General features: G+C 36.6%; 1 protein-coding gene across 1 annotated transcript; it reads left to right on the top strand.

Annotated features, from left to right (window-relative positions):
* Positions 1-254: 254 nt before the first annotated feature.
* Positions 255-14,711, top strand: TWF1 (twinfilin actin binding protein 1). Its single transcript, XM_049882889.1, has 9 exons — positions 255-394; positions 1,998-2,075; positions 4,262-4,440; positions 6,482-6,577; positions 7,949-8,053; positions 9,639-9,764; positions 10,006-10,156; positions 10,321-10,442; positions 12,635-14,711. Exons 1-9 carry the CDS (start codon positions 268-270, stop codon positions 12,803-12,805), a joined length of 1,155 nt encoding a protein of 384 aa, XP_049738846.1. The 5' UTR covers positions 255-267; the 3' UTR covers positions 12,806-14,711.
* Positions 14,712-20,076: the final 5,365 nt, after the last annotated feature.

The following is a 20,076-nucleotide window of genomic DNA, read 5'->3' as shown; positions in this document are numbered from 1 at the left end:
CGGCGTCGCGGAGTCGCTGCGGCGCACGCTCCAGACTGCAGTGAGCCCTGTGCTGCCGGGCTGGGTCTCTCCCCCAGCGGAGAGGGAGAGCGCAAGGCGAGGGGCCCGGGCGCGGACCTCAAGTCTGGGCTCCCCACGGGCCAGCTCCTGCGCCCCCGCACGCGGCTGGCTGCTCTGGTGGCAGGCGGCAGGGCCAGCGAGGGCGCTCGGGGACACCGTCGGCCGTGCGGGGCGGGGCGGGGCGGGGCGGCCACGAGTCGCCGGCAGATGACGCGCCGGGGTCGGCGGAGAAGCAGCCACTTCCTGAAGCCGCCGGCCGGGGCCGCTCGCTGCACTCAGCGCCGGAGCCGGGAGCCCGTGGCCGCCACCATGTCCCACCAGACCGGCATCCAAGGTAACGACGCTCGGCGCGGCCCAGGGGAAGGGGCTCCCGGGAGGCCCCGCAGAGCCGGGCGGGCTCCGGGATGGGCAGGGCCAGAGTCGGGCTCCGGGCGCGGGGAGTCGGTTCCGCAGGGCGAGCCGGGCCCCTGCGCGTCTCCACGCTCCGGTTTCCCGGCTCTCCCGGCCTGCGTCCCTCCCATCCCGGCCCGACCGCTGCCACGTTGCAGGCAGACCTGAAATGCAGAGGACAGAGGAAACCGGTTTCCGAGGCGGCTGAAGTGAAGGGGCGTGCCCTCCGCCGCCCCCAGCACTAGCCCCGCTAGCCCCCTTTTCATCAGGTAGGGAAGGGCTGGAACCGTGGAGACTGGTCTAGCTGTCGAGAATCGGAGAGTTCGTTTCACTATCCAGGAGACATGGGTACATACTTTGATCATAAAAGGAAAGATTCCAGAATCTTGTTCACATCAGTGAGGGTACTTCCCAAAGTCTTACGCATCCTTTTCCTATAAAATAGGAACATGTACTGAGAAACCCTAAGTACGGGATGTGTTCCGATCTTTTTCCACAGGGTGCTCCCCAGAGGAGCTGAAGTCAGACTTACGTGACTGCATTTAATCATCCCGTGCAGGCAGTTGAATGTGCAGTTATATCTGATATCCATTATTTCCTCGTTTGAAAATGGGCAGTCTAGAAGAGCTCACCTCGTCAAAATCAAATGATATATCCCGAGGTTAGCCGAGATCACTTAACGAGTTCTCATATAAACCCAAGCTCTTTCCTTTCCCCGCATGAACCTTTAATTGTGTATTTTTGAAGGATCTTTGACATCACCACCCCAACACACAACAAAACAGCCTAAACATAAAGGCATTATTTTGTACGTGTTAATTTTGAGTTTTAAATATGCAATTATTCACCTCATGCTTGAACATTATAGCAAGCACTACTTAAAATAATATGGGCTCTTGCTGTCAAGTAGCACTAGAATGAAATTAGAAGAAAATTGAAGCTTTAGTATGAACACAAGGGTTAGGTTATTAAATATGTATTTGCTCAGTGATCTTACTCCAGCTTTTTGAGAAATACAAGTTAGAGTAGTATAGCCGGAAGTATAAGATCGAATGCGTTTTATTGCCTTTATCTTTAACCTAGAGAGTATCTCGTGATGGGAAAATTTAGATAATGAAGTAATAAAGGAGGTGTCTATCATAAGCCTGCAATTGGACTAAAGGAGAATGAAAGCAAGTTATTAACATTTTGAAACAAGCAAAAATATTCTTCAGAATTGTCATCTGTCTTTTGTTCAGTTTGAGTAACTTCAATATATTTACTCCAGTATTGTTTCTGCTGTGGAATTATCTGCCTAAAGCAGATTAGAATTAATGTATATATATCTTTAAAATACAGTAAAATTTTTATATTTCTTAGCTGTATTCAATGTAAGTGATGTTATGCCTTTAAGTCTTAATCATCTAAATTACTGATAATAAGAGTTTTCTGCACACTCAAGATTTTTTTATTTGTATTGTAATTCATTCCTGTCTGCTTTAAGTAGCAAAGGAAAGTTAATACATATGTATAAAAAAAAGTTTACTTTTCTTTATCTTTTCCCACAGCTAGTGAAGATGTTAAAGATATCTTTGCCAGAGCAAGAAATGGAAAATACAGACTTCTGAAAATATCTATTGAAAATGGTTAGTTAAATGTTTTAAAATATTGCTTGTCCCTGGATTTTCGGGTGTCACGTTTTTAAATTTCTAAATTTTTGTCAATGCTTTGGACCATTAGTTAATACGAAACAAGTTCAAAGCTTGCTGTTTGTAAACTTACCGGCCTTTAAGATAACTTAGATCCTGCACGTTTTGTGCAAGTCCCCATGGGCCCTTGCTTTCCTTCTGAATTCTGTAGCTTACTATCAGGGATACAGAAAGATGTTGTTTTTCAGTGTGACATCGTCCTCTCTTACTTTTGTGTCTCAGTTTCTGCACCACAATCCATTTCTAATGTTGATGCTTCCATATCTGGAATGGAAATCAGTAAACAGGTGATTATCCAAAAAAAAAAAAAGTTCCTGCTGTTAATCAGTAAAGTTAGTTTTGAAGTAGAAAATTTTTCAAACTCTTCTATTTTTTCTACCTGATTGTAACCTATGCTACAGAAATGATTACCTTTATGTGTTATTTTGGGAAAGTTCTGAGGATGTAACAAAATATGGATTGATTCTTTTAAAATAATTCTGTAAGCGGTGAAACTGGTTGAGTGGAGAATCTTTTAATACTGAGAATTTCAGGGAGATTTGAATTTGAATAAAATTACTATTATAGATACTTGATCACAATGAATATGTTAAAACAGTCTATTGGCCTAATTTAGTTAAGTACCTTAAAATATTTTGCTTTGGAAAAATAACTTGTTTTTTTATAAATTGGAAGTAAATCTAATTTGCTTTCCATTTTTTGCTTATGCATTAAAAATACCAGGAATAGTTTGTAAAATATGCAACATAAATACCATGTATTTAAAAAATACAATTATCATACAGAAACCTCAATAAACATATTAAATGTCCAGGTACATGAGCTCTAGTTTCTATTTTATCCTTTTTAATATTTTTAAGGAAGGAAAACACTATTTCCTAAACTATTATTTTCTGTTTTTACTTTATTTTTATTTTTGGAAAATTTTTAAAATAAGGAAACTACAAAGAATAAATAATACAAATACCTTTGTCTTTACTTAAATTAATAACTGCTAACATTTTATTAGTTGCTTCAAGCCTTTTTTAATTTGATGTTTTTCACCAATTAATTCCATTTCCTGACCTCTTCTCCCTGAGGCAGCTAAGTTAGAAATTTTTATGTTGTTATCATTACTATTTTAGTTTTTATATGTATCCCTAAATAACATAGAACTGTTTTAAGTTTTCTAAGTTTACATAAATTGCACAGTACCATTTTATTCTGCATTTTTCTCTAAATGTTACTTTTGAAATTAGATTTGATACGTGGCGTGTTCATTCATTTTAAATATGAATAGAATTTTAGCATTTGACTATGCCATATATTATTTATCTGTGCCCTTTTTTTTTATTTATTGATGAAGATTTAGGCCATTTCCAGTTTTCACTATTACTATTATTCAGTGCTGTGGAAACCCTGGTGGCAAAGTGGTTAAGTGCTACGGCTGCTAACCAAGAGGTCGGCAGTTGGAATCTGTCAGGCGCTCCTCGGAAACTCTATCGGGCAGTTCTACTCTGTCCTATAGGGTCGCTATGAGTTGGAATCGACTCGACGGGAGTGAGTTTGGTTTGGCTTTGGATTCAGTGCTGTATGTGTGTGCAGCAGATTTTTTTATGCAGAAAAATCCATTTTACCTGATTCTTCAGAGTGACTGTATCAATCTATGCTTCTACATAAATTTTTAATCTGTAGTATTATGGCCAAATATGAGCTAAGCCTGTTTTTATTTAATATTTCCTCCTGTACAACTCAATGTTAATTTCAGAAATTATACTTTTAAGTGATAGTACATCTGTACAAATATCTTTTGTTGATAATTTATAATGTAGACATTTTGAAAAATGTAAATATAATCATAATTATTTGGGCATCCAATTCAACTATTATGATCATTTTTATTTGTTCCTTTCATATATTTCCATATGTATATAACTTTGTAACCATGCTATTCATAAAACCTTCATACCTATTTTTAATATTATTTCATATCATATTTTCTGTGTCACCACCTTTTTCCTTTCAACTTTTTGATAATAATAATAATTAGCAAATAACTATTTATTTATAGTTCTACTGTTCAACACACTGTAGTTTGGAATGTCAAACTGTTCATGTATCTTTTTAAAAATTATTCTTCATAGAGCAGCTTGTCATTGGATCATGTAGTCAACCTTCAGATTCATGGGATAAGGATTATGATTTCTTTGTTCTACCCCTGCTGGAGGAGAGACAACCATGCTATATATTATTCAGGTTAGATTCTCAGAATGCCCAGGGATATGAGTGGATATTCATTGCGTGGTCTCCAGATCATTCTCATGTAAGTAATTTTTGTCATGCATTTAATGGTAAATGCTAGAAAGAATGTTTTTTTCTAAAATGTTCCTAGGCCAAAAGAAATGAAGAAACAATCATTTCCTATGAAAAGGAATAATGATTGGAAAAAAAAATCCTTGGATTGATAATGTGAAATCAGGAGTAATACACTAGGATTTAGAAGTCTTGCCCTTGAAATCAAAATACTTATTGATTTTAAATTTAAAATCCTAACTTTAAACTCATGTGAAGAAGCTGGACTATATGAAGAGTAACGCAGCATCAGGAGTGGAGGAAGGCTCGTTAACAACCTGCATTATGTAGATGATACAACCTTGCTTGCCGAAAGTGAAGTGGACTGGAAGTGCTTACTGATGAAGATCAAAGACCGTAGCCTTCAGTATGGATTACACCTCGGCATGAAGAGAACAAAAATCTCAACTGGACCAATAAGCAGCACCATGATAAATGGAGAATAGATTGAAGTTGTCAAGGATTTCATTTTACTTTGATCCATAATCACCCATGAAAGCAGCAGTCAGGAAATCAAATGACGGATTGCATTGGGCAGGTCTGCTGCAGAAGGGCTTTTAAGTGTTAAAAAGCAAAGATGTCACCTTGAAGACAGGTGTGCCTAACCCAAGCTACGGTGTTTTCAGTTACCTCTTAGGCGTGCGAAAGCTGGACAATGAATAAGGAAGACCAAAGAAGAATTGATACCTTTCAATTATGGTGTTGGTGAAGAATATTGAATATACGATGGACTGCCAAAAGAACAAACAAATCCGTCTTGGAAGAAGTACAGCCAGAATGCTTCTTGGAAGCAAGGATGGTGAGACTACATCTCACATACTTTGGACATGTTATCAGGAGGGATCAATCCCTGTAGAAGGACATGATGCATGGTAAGATAGAAGGTCAGCAAAAAAGAGGAAGACCCTCAATGAAATGGATTAACACAGTGGCTGCATCAGTGGACTCAAGCATAACAGTGATTGTGAGGATGGCACGAGACCGGGCAGCGTTTTGTTCACATACAGTTACTATGAGTCAAAACCTACTCAACAGCACCTAACAACAACAACATGGGCCTCTTTAAAAAAAGAAAAAAGCTAACTACTTTGCTCTGAGATTAATAATTGTAATAATTCTGAGAGCTAATTGCACATCGTGTGATTCGGAATCGACTCAATGGCAGTGGGTAATTGCACATCTTATTAAGTATTATAATATTCAGTATAATAGCTACCATTCAAGTTGTGGGCATGCCATATAAGCATTTCTTTAGAAAAGTTGGTTAGTAGATTGACTAAATAAAAGACCACATTAATGTATGAATATCACCCATTATTTTAAAGATTAATTCCTGTGTTCATTGTAGAAAAACAATGTTTTTTTTTAAAAAGTTATCTAGATGTCTTTCTGAAAGGATTATCCCATTCTCTTTAATTCCTCACATCCTGTCTGAAAGAAATATTGTATTTGCCAATGTAGGTTTATGAAATTGTTTCTGTTTGTTGGTAGTTATCTTCAGTAGTTTTTTGTAGATGCTGGTAGACTCTTCAGTAATGGTATATATTTCTTTTCATCTTTGTGCACCTCATAGAATGGTATGTGCCATAGATACACCAAGAATATTGGATTACTGAACAACTTAATTAGTAATATCTGGGTTTGCTTTGAGTGAAATGTCAGTATCCAGGTTACTTCATTTCAGTGAAGTTTTTTCTCATCTTTTGAAGTAGTTTTTTTATTCTTGAGCTCATTTTATACTTTCAAAAAGGATGAATTTTAGAAAAAGTAGAATTTCCCCTTTTTGAAAAATATAACTTATAACATGAATTGAAATCTACCTTAATAGCCATTGATATAACTACCTAATGCTCATTTTATGATTATTTGTACACATATATTTAAGCATATTAGTGAGTTTTAGTTTTTCACAGTTTATTTTTATGTGCTTGAACATTTTTATAAATTCAAACAGTGCATTCTTTTGTAATTACATGCTTTCATCTATAAACTAAACTTTCACAACTATATAGGTTCGTCAAAAAATGTTGTATGCAGCAACAAGAGCAACTCTGAAAAAGGAGTTTGGAGGTGGCCACATTAAAGATGAAGTATTTGGGACAGTAAAGGTACGAAACTTATATATTTATTTGGATTCTGTATGTTGCAATTCAGATAGATAAAGAAGCACTCCTAGGTAATGGGTAGGTAATACCTTATATGAATTCAGATTACTCTGTAAGCATAAGAATAAGAAAAAAATTGTTATATTTAATATGCAACTTTACTAATGAATATGTAGCTTTGAATTTATTAAGTTGTATCTATTTGACATAAGTGATACTGAAACATTACACTTATGCTTTTAAAATATGTTGGTATATTCTTTGTTAATTCATAGATCATAGACTTCAAACACTGAAATACACCTTAAAAAAAAAAAACTTTCGCTGCCATCGAGTTGATTCCTATTCATAATGACCCTATCGGACAGAGGGGAACTGCCCCATAGGGTTTCCAATGAGTGGCTGGTGGATTCCAACTGTTGACCTTTTGATTAGCAGTCCAGCAGTTAACAGACACCTTAGAGATCTAGTTCAACCCCTTTATCTAATTCAAAATTTTCGTTTGAAGAATGGGAAGATAGGCTTAGAAAAGTGAGAAGCTGCTTGAGAGAGACAGTGATTTTTAGATATCTTAAACATTTATACCCATATTCTAGAAGCAGTAGGCTATGTTACTTAAGCCAAAAGTCTGAGGCAGCTAAATTAATGGATAAATTCACTGATAAAATAATTGAGATAATTAGTCAGTTAAGATAAATTAGTTAAGGTTAATAGTTCTGTGTCACGGTATTTATATGGTAAATATATGTATTTATACATGAACACTTAAGAAAATTGAAGTATATTTTTTGAACAGTTGCAGTTTTTTTCAGAACTTTTATTCTGATTCAGAAAGTAATACAACCCAGTGGATCAAACACAAGACTTGATGGGGATAAATTGTTTGTTCACCATTAATTTTGAGATCAACTCACTTCTATGAAGTTTGGTCTTCCAAACCACAAAGTTATGGTGTTAAGTAGGCCTGTTTGGAGTATTTGTTTTTCTTTGAATATAAGCAGTGTAATAATTTTTCTGTGAGTAATTGTAGAATAATTACATAAATCATTATAGAACTTGCAATCTGAATTTGTTGATTATCAAATAATTATAGGACAAGCATCCTCAGCAGGTTAATTACAATTGTCCTGTAGACTTGAAGCCTGACCAGATTCATCGTATAACTGACACCCCCACCACCAAACGCACAGGAAAGATTTAGTCATTATAAAACTTCAGGAAATGGAGAGTACTCTTCAAAAAGTTTTGAAACCTATAAAATAGGGAAGTTAAAAATAATTAAGAAAAGAGAGTAAAATTCTTAACGCCAAAATACCCTCACTGAGATTTTACTTCTAGACAATAAATGATAACAGGCCATTTCTGTACTTACAGGAGGATGTATCACTACATGGATATAAAAAATATTTGCTATCGCAATCTTCCCCTGCCCCGTTGACTGCAGCTGAGGAAGAATTACGACAGATTAAAATTAATGAGGTAAATTACAGCTTTGAAACACTTGGAAAATTTTAAAGCGTTTGAAAATACCGTTAACAGATGTTGATAGGTAACTAGAGAACAAAAGAATGAGAGAGCTTAGGTTATTCTGCTTAGTTTAGAAACAAAACTATATGTTTAATGTGTTTTCAGGACAAAAAGTTAAAATGAATATTAAACTTCATGTCAATTAATAAATAGGTTTCTCCACTCTTTATAATGTGTGTGTCTGAATAAGAATAGTATCTTCTTTTTGGGAGTACAGTTGTTTTTAATTTAACTTTGTACTTCAAATAAATGGGAAAAGTGTGTTACCCATTTGATGTAAAGAATATTATAATTTAATAAGATTGTCTGAAGCAGGTTATTTTGTTATTTCAGAGACAAGTGATGACAAAAGAGTAAAATATAAATGTTATAGGATGTTTTATATATATGTGTATATATAAAAGTTATTTGAGTACTTGTTTATAATATTAGAATCAATAAATTTTAGACATTTTAGTTTATCATTTTTAATTATCTAATTATGAGTCAGAATAGCTACTTTATTCCTACTGAGATTTTAAAGAAAAAAACAATGAGCAGAAACCCCTAGTAGAGGAAATAAGTCTGGAAAGTGGTTGAAAATTTTTTAATATTAACCTGGTAACAAAGATCTATCACTCTATTATTTTAACTCAAGTTATTGAGAAGGAGTTTTTATGGATTTTTTTTTAATAAGCTTGATAGTTTGTTTTATTCTTTGCGCTCAGAACCCAGAGGATCATATTGGGGTATGCATTTGCATATATTCTATGATGTTTCATTATCCAATATCATTTATGCTGTAGAATCTCCATTCATTTTTTTTTTTAATTAAAATTTCTATTTGACTTTCTGTTGCAACACTGCAAATGAGACCCTGTACTAGCTATTAATTATCGAATATATACAAATCTTAAACTTGTGCATTGAAGCTTTCTTGAAGTATCCTTCCCCCTTCTAGTACACGTGCACCTGTTTTTAGTAAAGAAAGCTCTATGTCTGGAACTTCTGCAGTCGTATAACTTGAGCTGTATTGTGTCTTTGTATACTGTCTGTACTCCTTTCAATTCAGTGCATGGTGTTTGTGTTGCATTTTATGTCCAAAAGAACAAAGTAAAGCTTTATAAATATTGTATGTATGTCACACTGTTCATAATTTTTCATCAGGTAAAATTTTGTAATTAATGTTTTAATCTGATAACACTTTAAAGAGCTTTTGCATCTCATTGAAATTTTCCCAAACCAAAACATATAGGCAAACAAAACCCCCAGCGCCCCACTACCACTGCACACTCATTTAAATGTTCACTCGGAACATGTTCATGATGTATCCTGCACTCTGCATGTTGACAAAGTACTAGCAGGACCATGAACAATGTGAAAAAGAGTTCGTTTTTTAAGTTCATAGTGTTTTAAGTGTTCCTTTAATTATGTATAGGTTGGGCAAGTGTTATATGATGTTTACTTTATAGAAATTGGGTTTTCTTATTATCTTTGCCATATGATACTGCTATGTGCTAAAACCTTACCAGTAAATTAAATATCCTGTCATATTTAGGTACAAACTGATGTGAGTGTGGACACGAAGCATCAAACACTACAAGGAGTAGCATTCCCTATTTCTCGAGAAGCTTTTCAAGCTTTGGAAAAATTGAGTAACAGGCAGCTCAACTATGTGCAGTTGGTAAGAGAAATGTTAATGATTATTTTGAAATGGCTGTTCTTAACTGCGTGGCTTGTTTAAGGTTTATTTTTAACCAGTTTTGGATTTTTTTTTTTTAATTACAAACAAAATGTATGTTCTTTGAGAAATGTCAAATAATAGAGAACTGTGTCAGTTCCTCTTATCTCCTAGTTTATTATACATTTTTTAAATGAATTCTGTGTTTTTCTGTTTTAATGAATGTTTTATTTCTTATTGACAGGAAATAGATATAAAAAATGAAATAATAATTTTGGCAGACACTACAAATACAGAGCTAAAAGATTTGCCAAAGAGGATTCCCAAGGATTCAGCACGTTACCATTTCTTTCTGTATAAACATTCCCATGAAGGAGACTATTTGGAGTCCATAGGTATATGATCCATTGTTTTTAACACGCTACTTCCAGTTTGGATATTGATATTTCAACACTATATCTTTACTGATTTCTTGCCCAGAGGGCTTAGATATTTCATGAGGCTTAATACTTGATTTTATTGATATACTACTAATTTTCTTTATTATTTTAATTTACAGTTTTTATTTATTCAATGCCTGGGTACACATGCAGTATAAGAGAACGGATGCTGTATTCTAGCTGCAAGAGTCCTCTGCTAGAAATTGTAGAAAGACAACTACAAATGGATGTAATTAGAAAGGTAGACCTATTTTAAGATTTTCAGTTTTTGCTAGATTTTTCTTGTCTTTTCCATGTAGCTCATGATACATTGTGATTTATAAATAAAAAATATAAATATGTTTCTCTGGTTCAGGTCATAAACTCTTAGGCTATTACTCTAGGTACCTGGGGATGACCTGCCATGACTTCCCTTTCCTTACAGATATGGTAGCCACAAGCCACATGTGGTTATTTAAATATAAATTAATTGAATTAAATAAAATTTAAAAATCCAGTTCCTTAATTGCACTAGCCACATTACAAGTACTCACTGTATTGGACAGTGTGGAGTTTACAGAACATTTCCATCATTGTGGAAGGTTCTGTTGGACGGTGCTGCTAGAGCTACATATGTACGATTGTTTCTGGGCTCTTAGGTTAATAAGGACCTACAGTCTCCGTTTATAACTGTGAATCATAGGATGGTTGGGAATCTTACTCGTGGTTGGGGAGGGAGGGAAAGGGCGTAAACATTTGAATTTTGGGAACAAAGCTACCAATTTTCTTAAATTTTTTTAAAATACGGATGAGGCATGGGGAAAGATAAGATGTATTCTTGAGCCCCTTAACACTTAAAACTACCAGTGTTTAAAGTACTAAACACTTAAGTTTTTTAAGTTCTTGAGAATCACCTTACCATGACATTTTGTAGTACTGTTCGGCTGACTTTTTCTACAAAGGGTCAAATAGTAAATATTTTGGGCCTTGCCAGACCGTATGTCGTCTCTGTTGTTCTTTGTTTTTATTTTTATTTTTTACAACTCTTAAAAAATGGAAAAGACATTCTTAGCTTGGGCTGAATTTGGCCTGTAGATCATAGTTTGCTGACCCCAGTTATAGAGTGATTTCAAGTGGTAAAGAGGCCATGAGTAACGTTTCTTGAATATATAGCCGAATGTAAAAATGCCATGGGGGCATCTGACCTCCTCTGATTTCATAAGGGGGAGAGAGAATCACCACTAACATTAGCCCAAGGCTGATTGCTATGAGATGGAGGTCAAACATACCTCCACCCTCCAACGTTTTTACCAATTCTGATACCAGTCATCCTTCCCATGGCACTGTTTGTCAGCTAGGTTCGATCATTTGTTGGCAGCGGCCACACAGAGCTCATAGACCATACTCAGGATTATGGGGTTTATTAGGGAAGTAACAGGTTACAATCCCAGGATCAGGAACAACTCAGCATGCAGTTCTTCAGTCAGGACAGCTTATTCTCAGCCATGCCCACAGGCAGCTCTCTCTGGCCCTCAGCCCCTCGGCCCCTGCCCTGCTCCAGCAAGTGTTACAAAGCTTTCTAACTCTACCAATAAGTGCCCAGCGACACTCCCCTCATTCATTCCGTGGGTTGGCACACCTACTATAGTCACCTTGCTCTATGGGCCAGGAAGCCCACTGCACTGTCTTGAACCAGTCTCCTGGTTCTGGTGCTGCCATTTCTCTGTGGCCGCTTCTCACCATTTTGTGTCATCTCTGATGTTAACAGCTCTTTCTCTGGCTCCTGGGTCTAAGAGGTTCTCAGCGCATGGACTCTAGGTCCAAAGGATGCACTTCACTCCTAGCTCTTCTTGGTGGTAGTGAGGTCCCCTGTTTGTGCTTATGGAATGGCTCACTTTAAGCCTAGCAGGATAGCAAAACTGACCAGTCCTTTCATTAGGGCTCCATACACCTTATTGCATGGTCCCACCCTTGCAAGGGTTTTGGGCACCTTATTTACATTGGTAGCAAGCTGTCCAATCCCCTTGGTAGGCCACCAGACCAGGTCACAAGCACCTTATTTGTATAGTCCCACCCAGTCATTTTGGTGGGAATCACAAGACCATAGTGAGAAAGGCCATATAAAAACGATGGATCACACCACACTGACTAACTTGAGAATATAGTGGTGGCTTCTACTTTTAAACATTATTTAATTGAAGTAGTAAGAGGAAACCAAATAGGAAGTGGCTGTAGCTGATTATTCAAACAACTCAGGTAGCCTTTACCCCTTAAAAAAAAAAAAAAGAAACTAATATGTGATGCGTATTTTCTCTTGCTGGAATGGGTATTTTGTATTTATTTATGACCATTCATATTCATTTCACACCTGAAAACTGACTTGCTTATATAAGGTTTTGAATGTTGTGTGTGCTTTTTTATATTGCATTACACTATTAATCTTGTCTTTTACAGATTGAGATAGATAATGGGGATGAATTGACTGCAGACTTCCTTTATGAAGAAGTACACCCCAAGCAGCATGCACATAAGCAAAGTTTTGCAAAACCAAAAGGTCCTGCAGGAAAAAGAGGAATTCGAAGACTAATTAGGGGTCCAGCTGAAACTGAAACCACTACTGATTAAAATGATTATATTAAACATGACAATACTAGTTTTTTAAAAGTACAGCTTTTAGTACAGGAGAACTGAAATCATTCCATGTTGATATAGAGTAGGGAAAAAACTGTAATTTTTAAAAGGTAGCAGTTTTCACTTCTGTGTGTTTTTAAAATTAATATTATAGAAGACTCATGATTTCTATTTTGAGTTAAAGCTAGAAAAGGATTCAACATAATATGTTTAATCCTGGCACACTTTTCATCGAGTGATGAGTCCACACTTTCAGACAGTTCTTAAAATTTTATAGTTGGGCTAATTCCAGAAGGTCTAATATCTCAAAGTATGATACACTTACTACTCTATAGTGAGACATTTGAATTTTTTTTTTTTTTTTAAGAAAGAAATACCTTAAAATATTCATTTTGCTTCATAAGTATATTAAGGAGCAGGTTGGATTATTTTCTAAGATGAAAATTTAGCGTGCCTAGGAGAAGGTGGAAAGTTGTTTTTTCTGAGGAAGAATGCTCACTAGCAGACTGGTATCATGTCTGTAACTTTTAGTAACAGTCCTTTATTGCAGCAGCGTTTTCTATGTGGCTTTTTGTTTTTTAATGGCATTGAAATTTTAGAAGGTAGCTCATTCTGAAACCTTAAGGGTAGTAGATATTTTCTGCAGGATTTCTGATGACATTGAAAGACATGTTTAAACAGCCTTAGTGAATTCTCTTTCTCGTGCATTAAAAAAATTTCCGTTTTAAAAGTAAGGAGTTTCATTCTGAGTACTATGAGGCCTAATTATTTGTTCATATTGAATTTTAAATTAATATACAAAAGCAAACAGAAGTAGTCAAAAATGTTGGCAAAGTTTTAAACATGAAGATTGGGTTTTTTTTCCCCCAAATCTGCATGTTTATTGGGACATTGTGTTCTTTTTCACTTTTGAGCAAATAATTCAGATTTCATAAAATTTTAAAACCATTGTATTCATCAGCCTAAAACAGATAAAAACTTAGCTTAAGAATTTTGTTTCAATTTATATCTTTTTTCAAAACACACTTAACTCTTTGCTAAAGCTCTGCATTTCCAGTTATAATTTAGAGACATTTTGAGCCTCATTTTTCTTTGATACTTGAAATAGAGGGAGCTAGAACACTTCATCATGTTTGACCTGTTAAACTTGCTGCAAGAGCCAGAACTTTGTGTAGTTGTTTTCTAAATGAACTGAGGGGATCCAGAATTTGGAATTTTTTGATCTAAACTTGATGCTGCATAAAGGTTATCAGACATGCACATTTCATAGTATAAAATATGAAGCACTCATTTCTAAACCTTATTACCTAAGGTAATATATGCACCTTTTGAAATCCAGCGTGTGTTCTGTAAGTAAAGCATATTAGAATTATGGGTTGACGGATTTTTTTTTTTTTAATAGATCAGGAGTACTTGTGTGGGGTTTTGTTTACAAATAATCAGACTATAATATTTAAACATGCAAAATAATTGACAGCAATGTTGCACTTGTTTAATAAATGTATACTTTAAGCTGTTCCATGGGTGCACACAGTTACACATACACACAAATGATTGCATTGAGAACCTTGGAGCTATGTTGCAGACCATAGCTGTGGCTGTTATTTTCAGTCAGGAAGTTAACGATGGTATAAAATAATTCAGTAGTGTATGTTATTCTGCACCATCCACGTGCAATTTTACTCTCAAATTCCACTACACTACATGGAAGTAAATGGACATTCCAGAATATAGATGTGATTATATAATCTTTAATTATTATTAAACCAATGATTGCTGAAAATCAGTGATGCATTTGTTTTAGGGTATAAATAATCGTTTACAGTATTCTCAATAAATTTATGTAGTAGGGAAGAATTACATGCCTTCTGTGTACATTTTATAAGTGCATTTTATATCACAATAAAAATTTTTTCTCTTTAAGTTTTCTATGTTTTAATTTGGTTTTCTATAACTTTTTTTTAATGTTTGGATAATTCTGTATAATTCAACATGAAGCGATAGATTAAAAATCCCATTCATTTATTAGCTTAAGTCCAAAAAGGATTTTAAGTAGTTTATATGCATGTGTGTGTGTATAATGTTGGAAACAGCCCAAAATAGTTGGAGAATAGAGTTCTTAATTTAGATCAGTGCTTTCCCACTGCTGTAGCAATAATAAAAATGCGATCAGTTACACAGTTCTCACTGTGATAGAAGCACTCCAGTATGACAGGAGTGATCAATTTGGCAATACATTCGTAAGAGACATTTGTTCAACAAATATTGAATGTGTTCCTACCCTGTGCAATTCATTACCAAATGGGCCCCTTTTATTAGGGCTTTATTGTAAAATGAATGTCTTTGTAGCAGTTTTACAAATGATACAATATCTTTAAACGGGCTGATTTTAAAAGCTGAAGAGTGTTAATACTAAAAATTTAAGTTATCTGAGGCATTTCTACTCAGAACTAAAATAATGTACCTAAGGTTAACATTGTAAATAATTTGGTATATATCTTTTCACACATCTTTACATACACATTGTAAGAATGGGAGGTTTTAGGAACAGCAGCCAAGAAGCTAAGTTGCTAAGGGCAAAATTTATAATTCTAGGATCATCCAAAGATGAAGCTCTGGTAAACATGTTTTGGTCAGAGATCCTGAAGAGCTGTCAACTAAAAGGGTGAACGGGATGTAAAAGAGACTGTCAGAGTCGATTACAAAAAAGAACTACATACTGCTTTACAAGAGATTTAAGACATAAGGGTAAAGAGTGATACACCGTTAAACACTAACCAAAAGAAAGATGGTTATATTAGTCATATAGAGGTAAAGGTGGATACACCGTAATGATAAAAGTTCAGTTCACCAAGAAGCTATGACATAAATTATAAGTTTGTAAGCAAAATTTGACGAAGTCACAAAGGAGAAATGGAAAAACCAAGAAGTGGAAGATTTTAAAAACGTAGTAGCTGATAAAAAAAAAAAACAAAGACCAACCCTGTTGCCATTGAGTCGATTCCAACTCACAGTGACCCTATAAAAGTGACCGTATAGGGAAGATAAAAATCAGTAAAAGTATATATAGAATATTTGAACAGTATAGTTTGACCTAGCGAGTATGCATGTAGAACTGCAGAAGACACACTTTGCAAGCACAGATGGAACATTAAAACATGAGTATATACAAGGGAAAGATTAGTCCAAAGGACTAACGGACCACATCTACCATGGCCTCCACCAGACTGAGTCCAATACAACTAGATGGTGCCCGGCTACCACCACTGACTGTTCTGGCAGGTATCACAGTAGAGGGTCCCAGACAGAGCTGGAGAAAAATGTAGAACAAAATAGACTTGCTGGCCTGACAGAGACTGGAGAAACCCTGAGAGTATGGCTCTCAGACACTCTTTTAGCTCAGTAATGAAGTCACTCCTGAGGTTCACCCTTTCTTTAGCCAAAGATTGGACAGGTCCATAAAACAAACGAGACTAAAGGGGCACACCAGCCCAGGGGTAAGGACTAGAAGGCAGGAGGGAACCAGAAAGCTGGTAATAGGGAACCCAAGGTTGAGAAGGGAGAGTGTTAACATGTCATGGGATTGTTAACCAATGTCGTAAAACAATATGTGTACTGAGTGTTTAATAAGAAACTAGTTTGTTCTGTAAACCTTCATCTAAAGTACAATTTAAAAAAAGTACGTAATGGGTCACAAAGCGAATAACTGAAATCACAGGATATGGTCTCCAAGTATAGTGCCACTGAGATAAAAGTAACAAAAAGTTTACTAGAAAATTCTGCATATTTGGAAATTAAAAAGCACACCTCTAAATAACCAATGTAACTAAGAGGTCGCAATGAAAATGAAAAAGTACTTTGAAGTCAATGATATAAAAAAATTCTATATATCAAAATTTGGGGAATGTAGCTAAAGTCATGTTTAGAGGAACATTTATAAAAACCATATATCTATATTTACATATTAGAAAGAAAGGCCACAAATTAATGAGCTAGGATTTCATCTCAAGAAGTTAGAATATTTATATACATAAACACAAAGAAAAAATTAAGGAAATAAAAGACCAAATAACAGAAATTGATGAAATAGAATTTAAACAGAACCAAGCCCAAACTAAACCCATTGCCATCGAGTTGATTCCCACTCATGGCAATCCTATAGGATAGAGTAGAACTGCCCTGTAGGGTTTCCAAGTAGCAGCTAGTGGATTCGAACTGCTGACCTTTTGGTTAGCAGCCAAATGCTTAACCACTGGGCCACCAGGGCCAAGCTAGTTCTTTGAAAATGTTAATGAAATAAATAAGTCCCTGGTGAGACACAGAGAAAGAGGAAGAGACAGGAACATAGGCAGGGAAGAGGGAGGAATGGAGTGAGAGAATGAGAACACAGATAATGTCAGGAATGAAAAAGGGGACATCATTAAAGGCTGTGCAGCTCATAAGAGTGTATGTATTATAAACAACTTGACACAATAAATTGGGAAATTTGAATGAAATGGACACATTCTTAGGCCAAAACTAGCCATAAAAAACACTCAAAAATCTGAAACATCCCATAATTATTAAACTGAAACTGCAATTAAAAACTTTGCCACACATAAAGTTTATTAAGAAAACTTTCTGCATCCCACTTTGGTGAGTGGCATCTAGGGTCTTAAAAGCTAGCAAGAGGCCATCTAAGATGCATCAATTGGTCTCAACCCACGTGGAGCAAAGGAGAATGAAGAACACCAAAGACACAAGGAAAATATAAGCCCAAGGGACAGAAAGGGCCACATAAGCTAGAGACTCCACCAGCCCGAGACCCAAAGAACTAGATGGTACCTGGCTATCACTAATAACTGCCCTGACAGGGAACACAACAGAGAATCCCTGGTGCAGCAGGAGAAAAATGGGATGCAGACCTCAAATTCTAGTGAAAAGATCAGACTTAATGGTCTGACTGACACTGGAGGGACCCAGAGATCATGGCCACCGGACTCTCTGTTAGCCACAAACTAAAACCATTCCCAAAGCCAACTCTTCAGACAACAGTTAGACTGAACTCTAAAATATAAAATGATACTGGTGAGGAGTGTGCTTCTTAGCTCTAGTAGACACATGAGACTATGTGGGCAGCTCCTGTCTGGAGGTGAGATGAGAAGGCAGAGGGGGACAGGAGCTGGTTGAATGGACACAGGAAATACAGGGTAGAGAGGAGTGTGCTGTCACATTGTAGGGAGAGCAACTAGGGTCACATAACAATGTGTGTATAAGTTTTTGTATGAGAAACTAACTTGAGCTATATACTTTCATGGGTTACTTGGTAAGTACCTGGGTAATGCCTTAGAAGAGTCCTGAGAAGCAGGAGTATTAACCTTTGAGGGCATAAAAGGCTCTAGGTATCTGGTTATTTGGTAAACACCTAGGTAAGGCCTTAAAAAAAGTCCCAAGAAGCAGGAGCACTGACCATTGATGCTGTAAAAGGTTCTAAATTTGGTAAGTAACAGGGTAATTCCTAGACAAGGCCATACAAGAGTCCCAAGAAGCTGGAGTATTGACCATTAAGGGCATAAGAGGCTCTAGGTGTCTGCTGGTACACTGAATTGGGTTGTGTAAATGCATAAGTGTGTGCGTGTTCAGAAAATAAGGAACATTCAAGAGATCCTGGAATGCAGCCCACTAGGATGCATCTTTAAAAGCTGGGAGTATTTCAGGTCAGACTCTATGAAAAAGAAAAAAAAAAAAAAGATTTTCTTTTGTAACACTGCATGGTCTCAGTATAAACTGACAGATAAGAAAAAAAAAAAAAAAAAAAACCAGAAAATTGGTCTCTAAATTATACTATCCTCCAACTTGATCTTTTCTATACTTGAGAAGGTAAATGAGATGAAAAATATGTGAAAACTTTCATTACTTTGTATAGAACAGAGTTACAGAAAAATGTAAAATCTTAGTTCAGAAAGGGACTGATAAATCACAACTACCCATCCTCCCTCCTGACCCTGAGGAGGATCTTGCAGCTCCCACTGCTTCAGGACCTGAGCCACCCACCTCCCTATGCCCTGCCTCCACCCAGTGAAGCTGCCGTGTCAGTGACAGCCCTCACTGTTAAGCCACCTCAACCTTTGTATCCACCCCTTCCAGGTCTTTCTGTCCCATCAGTGGGCTCACTGCTCACACACACTGAATGGGACGACTTTTGGGCACCCTGATTCAGCCATTAGGGAAAGTGAAAATACCCCGGGCGAGACCGGTTCTTGAGAGAGACATAGCATCTTAGGACTATGTTCACGAGTTCACTGATCTGGATCCCAAGAGCCCTAAAAATGCCTGAATGGTCAATATAATCTTTATAGGGCAAAGTGCCCCCAATATCAAAAGAAAGCTTCCGAAAGTAGAAGAAAGTATAGGGTTAAAAATCAGTGGAACTGGCCTGCCAAGCTTACTGTAACCGAGATAAGGAGCAAAAAAGAAAGTTGTAAACTAAAAGCGCCAGACAGCTTTCCTAGCTGCCGCCTTGCAGGTTGAAGGCCATCTCCCGAGAGAACAAAGAAAAGGAAAAAGATCAAGCCCGCAGGAGTTGAGAAATCCCCACGCCCCTTTGGAAAGAGACTAGTGAAGCTGGTGTAAAGAGAAAGGAGATTAAAAGTGAGAGTATCCAAAATACCCAACAAAAAAACTAACAAAGAGAGAGGTGACCCAGTGTCCGGTCATGCCACTAAAAGATAAGTCAGACTGAGGGAGACCAGAGACAAGTCCTCCACCTGAGGCTTTAGTTATAATAAAAGTGGAGAAAAAACCTCTAAAGTTTCTGGTAGATACTGGAGCAACCCACTCCCTTCTGACCAAAAAAAAAAAAAGCTACCCTGATGAGACAGACAGTGTCTGTTGTGAGAATATCAAAAAAAGAAGCGTACCCTCCTTTCTACAAGCTCTAACTTGTTCTATATATATATAAAAAAAGAAAACCAAAAACTTTAACACATTCCTTCCTTTACAAAAAACAGGTGGCAGTTACAAATGGCCCTTATTACTGGCCACCAACTATAGAAAAGAACATTACAGAAGGTTAGTTGATCCAGATAGCAGAGATGCACTAGTGCCATAGGCATGGGCCAACAAAATACCAGGGAGAGCAAAAAATGTCCCTCCTGTTGTCATTAAATGGTTACCTGGTATAGTTCCCAAAAGGCTTAAGAAGTATCCAATTCGAGCTGAAGCCTGACAGACACTGGGCAAATCATCACCAGATACCTGAAACATAGACTGATCAGGCTGTGTCA

The sequence above is a fragment of the Elephas maximus genome, chromosome 4 (assembly GCF_024166365.1).
Source record: "Elephas maximus indicus isolate mEleMax1 chromosome 4, mEleMax1 primary haplotype, whole genome shotgun sequence".
In the NCBI taxonomy this organism is placed as follows: Eukaryota; Metazoa; Chordata; class Mammalia; order Proboscidea; family Elephantidae; genus Elephas; species Elephas maximus.
Note: the sequence above shows the minus strand (reverse complement) of the source record. Positions and strands in the feature narration are given on the sequence as shown.

Coding starts and splice junctions, on each gene's coding strand:
- TWF1 (XM_049882889.1), top strand. CDS start 268: ATGACGCGCCGGGGTCGGCGGAGAAGCAGCCACTTCCTGAAGCCGCCG. Junction 2,076..4,261: donor GAAAATATCTATTGAAAATG/GTTAGTTAAATG, acceptor TATTCTTCATAG/AGCAGCTTGTCATTGGATCA. Junction 6,578..7,948: donor AAGTATTTGGGACAGTAAAG/GTACGAAACTTA, acceptor CTGTACTTACAG/GAGGATGTATCACTACATGG.